Below are 6,000 nucleotides of genomic sequence, written 5' to 3'. Positions count from 1 at the left end.
CCCAAGCCATCTTAATTTCATTCTCTTTTCATTTCTACCCTTTTAATGATGACAAAAAGGGGGAGAGATGTGCAGATTTGACTGTTTGGATTTAAAACTTTTTTGATTGACTTGATGTTTGTGTTTGGCTGTTTGGATTTGGACTGGATTTAGAATTGACTGTTTGAACATCTGTTTAACTTAAGTATTATTGATATCTCATGGCCTTGTTCATAAGACTAACCTACTTTCTGTGGATGCAGATTCTAGTGTTATTACTAAGCCATTTATCTTTGAGATATCCATATTTGCTTGAGTAATGTTTTGCAGGTCAAAGTTATCCAAATCTGCAGGAAAGTTTTGTCACCATCAAAAAGGGGGAGATTGTTGGAGAAAACTTCCTTGAGTGTTTTGAAGCCGACAAAACGTTTCCATCGCCCAGTCTCGAAGACTTGCAGACTCTTCCATCAAAGTCTAAAGACCTCAGGACTGCCAGACTCAAGACTCAAAGTCTATTCTCATTGACAGTTTCTAGTCCGTCGAAAAAGACTTATCCAAAACTGGATGTTTCGTCAAGAATTTGACTTTATCGATTGGAAAAGATCTCTTTGCTAGATATAGCATGTCAGAATCCATTATTCTAATCAAGATTGATTCGGGAATTGTGGATCCGTTGATTGGCGAAGTATACTTGGAAGGTTCTACTAATGGAAACCAAGATCCTGATTGTATGGGCGAGCATGATTGATGGGCTATCATCATGTTCCTTAAATAGCTCGAAGATCTTCCTAATTGATTCTGTCCAACGGGTAGATTGGAAGAATTCCTTTGGTAAATGCCAACGGGTATGATGGCATAAAGGAGTATATAAGGAAGACGTTCCAGTTGTTCGAGTGTGTGCACGATAGAAGAATTCCAAAGTCTGAAGCTCCTTGTTCTTAGTCTATCAAACTGTTGATCGAAATCTTGTATACAAAAGAGAGTCTATATCATTGAGAGACCTTGAGGAAGTGTAGTAGAGTCTCTACACTGTGGAATCAAGGAAGAGCCTAACTGTAACAACTCTTTTGTTCATAGTGAAATCCAGCTGGTGGGCTGTCAGTGCGAAAGAGTGGACATAGGCTTGGATTAAGCCGAACCACTATAATCTCTGTGTTCATATTCTCTTCTCTACACTATTTTACTTTGATCGTAACTCATTTTGTTTACAAGAGAGAATTTCCTTTTCATAATCTATTATTGATCAGCACTGCACATATCTCGCAAAATTGTTTCTACACCTATTCACCCCCCTCTAGGTGCTCATACTAGCTTTCACAGACAGTACCAGCTATGCACATGAGCTTAGGTGACAAAATTACAATCGAATATACAGCTCGAGCTATACTGAACCTTTCCACTGTGAAACCACCTTCTTTGGCGGTGGAATAGCATTTGTGCAGTGCTTTTGCGGACCAGGGTATTATGGTAACCCCCATCTTATTAAAGGATGCGAAGGTAAAATACTTCATGCTATCACATTCCATATTTAAGGGCATCATACAGCAAAGTGGCTTGTTCATTCCAAGATTTTTCCTTGAAGAGAATGCCTTCGGCACTGTTTAATGATCACATGTATGCTTTTCTGATCTGTCGTTGTTTTCTGCCCAATATTATACAAAGTGAATGCACTTCCAAACAAGATTAAATGAATTATATAAATGACAATTTACTGGAAATGAAGGGGAATAGGACTGTCCTTTCGTTACAAGCATAATCCTTTAGCCATGGATTTGACAACTTATGAGAAATCGCGACCCACTAGTCTTGCTAATTTTACTCAGATATGGGATTCGCTGCTAATGTATTTATGTCCTCATTTGTCATCAGATATTAACGAATGTGAAGGTTCAAATAGGTGCCCTGGGACTTTTGTGAACAAACAGGGGTCCTTTGACTGCGTCGTTGGTAGAACGAAAGCTAGATTCATTCTTATTGGTAAGTAGATCTTTTAGCCTAGAATATTTTACTGCTTCATGCTCGAGTATTGGTAAAAAAGAACAACATAGCATAAATTATGTACTTCTTTCTAACATGATCGTCCATTCGCTAGTTGATGATTATAAATAAGTTTCGACCAATATACCTATCAAAACAACCTCAAAACTTTCTTTGCGCACGAATACTGATATTTGATAGATAAGAAAACACTAGAATTTTTCGAACGTAACCGCTTCATATCCATCAAAAGATATCCAAGGTTCCCAGTTATGCTTGTCATATTCGAATTGGAATTATTACAATCATAATCAAGAGGGATGCTCGAATGAACTTTATCGCTTTCATAAATGGTCGAGGGAGATCAGCTGTGCGGTATAGATGTATGGATGAAATATCACCTGATGGAATTTAGGAGACATATTAATTTTTCATGGCTGTCAAGAAAAATCCACATGAAACGAGACTTAGCTTAATCAGTCTTATATGTTCTCCTTTTGATTAGATTTGGTTAAATTCTTGATGACAAGTGCCTTTATAGACTATTGACAAGCAGGTTGCATTTTTTTAACTTTTGCCCTTCCATTTTTGCAATGCAGGGGTTGGGACAAGCCTTGGCCACTACTTTTGTGTATTTTCTCATGGGGTTGTACAAATACATTAAGAAGAGAAAAGAAATCAAGCTCAAGAGGTACTTCAAATGCAATGGTGGTCTTTTGTTGGAAAGTGAGCTATCTTCACTGGAAGGCAATTTCGAGAAAAGTAAATTGTTTGACTCCAAGGATTTAGAGAAGGCCACTGATAATTTCAACACCAATCAAATACTTAGGCAAGGTAGACAAGGAGCTGTTTACAATAAAATACTTAGGCAAGGTGGACAAGGAGCTGTTTACAAGGGGATGTTAACAGATCGAAAAATAGTTGCAATTAAGAAATCAATAGTGACAGACGAGGGACAAGTTGAACAATTCATAAATGAAGTCCTCATTCTCTTGCAAATCAACCATAGTAATGTGGTTAAGTTATTGGAGTGTTGCTTGGAGACGGAAGTCCCACTTTTAGTATATGAGTTTATATTGAATGGGACTCTACCAGTATTTGCATGACCCAAATGTAGAGTTTCCTGTATCGTGGGACATATGCCTATGAATTGCAACTAAAGTCACAGGAGCCTTATTCTACTTGCATTTAGCGACCTCCATTCCCATTTATCATCGAGACATCAAGTCCAGCAATATTGTCTTTGATGAGAAATATCGGGCAAAAGTGGTGGGTTTATGTATTTCCATGTTCATTTCCCTCGATCAAACTCATGTAACTATATTGGTGCAAGGGACTTTCAGCTACCTAGATCCAAAGTATTTCTAATCAAGTCAATTTACAGATAAAAGTGATGTGTATAGCTTTGGAGTTGTCATTGTTGAACTCTTAATGGGACAAAAGCCAATTTCATTGCTAAGGGCACAAGAAGGAAGAAGCCTCGCGACTTACTTCATAATTGTGATGGAGGAGAATCGTGTTTTCAACATTGTCGATGCTCATGTGTTAAAAGAAGATAAGAAGGAAGAGATTGCTTCAGTTGCTAATCTAGCGGAAAGGTGCTTAAACTTAAATGGGAGGAAGTGGCCTACAATGAAAGAAGTGGCAATGGAATCGGAGGGGATAAGGAAGCGCCATAACCGTTCAGGTATTCAACAAAATCAAGAGAACCGTGAGCCAAGTGAGTCTTATGATGCCGTCTATACATCTAGCAAGTCAAGCATTGACATGGATGTCATCATATTTTCCGATGTGCAACCAATCTTACCTAATGGCACGTGGTGAAAGATCTTTTTTTATTGTTTATGAACTCATTCTCAGTACTCCGGATCAATAAACTGTAATGTGATTCCTGTAATGAGCTAGGCATTATTGCAATCGTCTGGCTGGATCATGATGCAGTGATTTTGCTTTATCTTGAGATCCATGAATGCTTGCTGTCGATTTGATTATTGCAGACATTACATCAGTCATGCAGCTAGTCCTGTCAACAAGCATCTTTGTTGCCCCAGCTTTTGCCATTAAATTAGCTCTCTACTTTGCAGAGATGCTTAAAATCGAGGTATGGTGGTCCTCGTTGATCTCTCATCGTAGCCACTTCTTTCTCTATAATTTTATTTTCTGCTGAACGATAAGTGAGTTCTGTATGTGCTATTGTGGTGCTATTCGAGAAGTCGATGAGGTGAACTCTTCATTGTTGACGCCAGTCCCACTTAATGAACTGTTTATTTTCTCTTTCTTTGTTTTTCGCAAACTCCAAAAACAATCAATTCAAACAATTCTATTTTTAAAATTGCATTAGAACCTTCAACATCGCTATGCTTAAGTAGGAAATGGGTAAATAATAACGCTTCCTAGCCACATGTTTGCCAAAATGATTCAATTGAAAGTATATAGATACGCAAAGACAAAAGGTTTAAAAATGTTGTTCAAACTATAAAAGGACATGCTCAAATAATCTTTTTACAAGAAAAATAACATTAGAAAGCTTCACCATTGTTATTCTTAAGTAGGAAAAAAAAAGAATAACAATAAAACTTTCTAGGCTTCACAATTCAATTGCAAGTAATTGTGTATGCGAAGACAAAAGGACATGGCACAAAGTTCAAACTAAAACATTAGAATCATAACTAAACTATGTCTAACTAGCAAATTTAAAAGCTTTTAACAAATTATAAGCACCCATAAGAAACGAAAGGCTGGCACTAAATAAGGAGTAATTCAGATTGATTTTAACCTAAACAATGCTAAATTAAGAGTAACATCTAGAATTCAAAGAAGAGATAGTGACAAAAATGATTTCTAAACTTTGGTCAAATGTTCAATATGATCCTCAAACTTTAAATTTGTCCAATGTAGTCTCTAAACATTAGTCCAATATATAATGGCATCCCTAAATTTTTAATTTGTTCGATGTCATCTCTGAACAGTTAATACATGTTCAATTTAGTCATTAAATTATATAAAAATTTCATTGCAGTCCTTCCATTTATTCAAGCTTAGGAATAATATTGAACATTTCTGTACAATTCATAAACTAAATTTAATAAATACTAAAACTTCAAAGATCACATAAATAAATTAAATGTCAAACGATGGCTTTGAACAAAAAAACACGTTGTGATAACCTAGGTAGCACGGACACGTTCAAATGGCCTCCGTGTCGTGTCGGACACCCCGACACGTGTCCGACACGCTCGGACACGCTCGGACACGTTCGGACACGCGGTCAACACGTGTCAGAGTTTCGGACACGTGGTCAACTCTTTCCGACACGCGCGTCGGAGCGTGTCCGGAGGTTTGTGGGCGGATCCGCAGGTGCGAAGGGAAGAAAGTGATGGAGGGTGAAAGCAAGAGTGAGGGAGCTAAGGCGACGCCGCGAGCGACGACAAGGGAGGGCTCCGACCGCCGACTGCAACACTGAGAAGCCTTCTCGATCGTCTTGGTTGGCTGCGACCGCCGACTGCAACGCCAAGATGGAAAACGGAAAGGCCGTGATGGAGGGCTAGATGCGAGGCTACGACGGCAAAGAGGGGAACTGAGCCAAGGCATCGGTGAGAGAGGTTAGTCCGAGCGAGGGAGAGGAGAAAGAAGGCAATCGCCGATTGTTAGGGTTTTCAATTTTTGGAAGAATAGCAAGGAGAGAGAGGATGTGTCGACGGCTTCTTGGGGAAAAAGAGAAAACCTCGTGCAGTGCAGTGACTTTGGGAAGAAGCCTTGTGCAGTGCAGTGACTTTGGGAAGAGACGTGTGCAGGCGGTGGGTGGGGTGGGGAAATAAATGGATGGGACCATTTAACCCTAAAAAAAATATTAAACATTAAATAACTTTATTTTTTTTGGCAAAATCTGCAAAAGTTCTCTCTTTCTTTTCAAGACAATAAGAGAAATGGATCGAGAGCCTTTGCGTGCGTTGAATAACTTTATTAATACATGTTATTAATATGGATTTATTATAGGCTTTTATTATTATTTATTTATTTATGAATTTGAATAAATTAATTTAA

At 38.2% G+C, this 6,000-nt stretch overlaps 1 protein-coding gene across 1 annotated transcript; it reads left to right on the top strand.

Moving 5' to 3' along the window:
* The first annotated feature begins 2,306 nt into the window (after positions 1-2,306).
* LOC108955981 (wall-associated receptor kinase-like 2) lies at positions 2,307-3,780 on the top strand. The gene is made up of 3 exons (XM_039305145.1): positions 2,307-2,339; positions 2,556-2,790; positions 3,341-3,780. The coding sequence occupies exons 1-3, from the start codon at positions 2,307-2,309 to the stop codon at positions 3,778-3,780; spliced, it is 708 nt and encodes a 235-aa protein (XP_039161079.1).
* Positions 3,781-6,000: the final 2,220 nt, after the last annotated feature.

This window comes from Eucalyptus grandis, chromosome 11 (assembly GCF_016545825.1).
Source record: "Eucalyptus grandis isolate ANBG69807.140 chromosome 11, ASM1654582v1, whole genome shotgun sequence".
NCBI lineage: Eukaryota > Viridiplantae > Streptophyta > Magnoliopsida > Myrtales > Myrtaceae > Eucalyptus > Eucalyptus grandis.
Note: the sequence above shows the minus strand (reverse complement) of the source record. Positions and strands in the feature narration are given on the sequence as shown.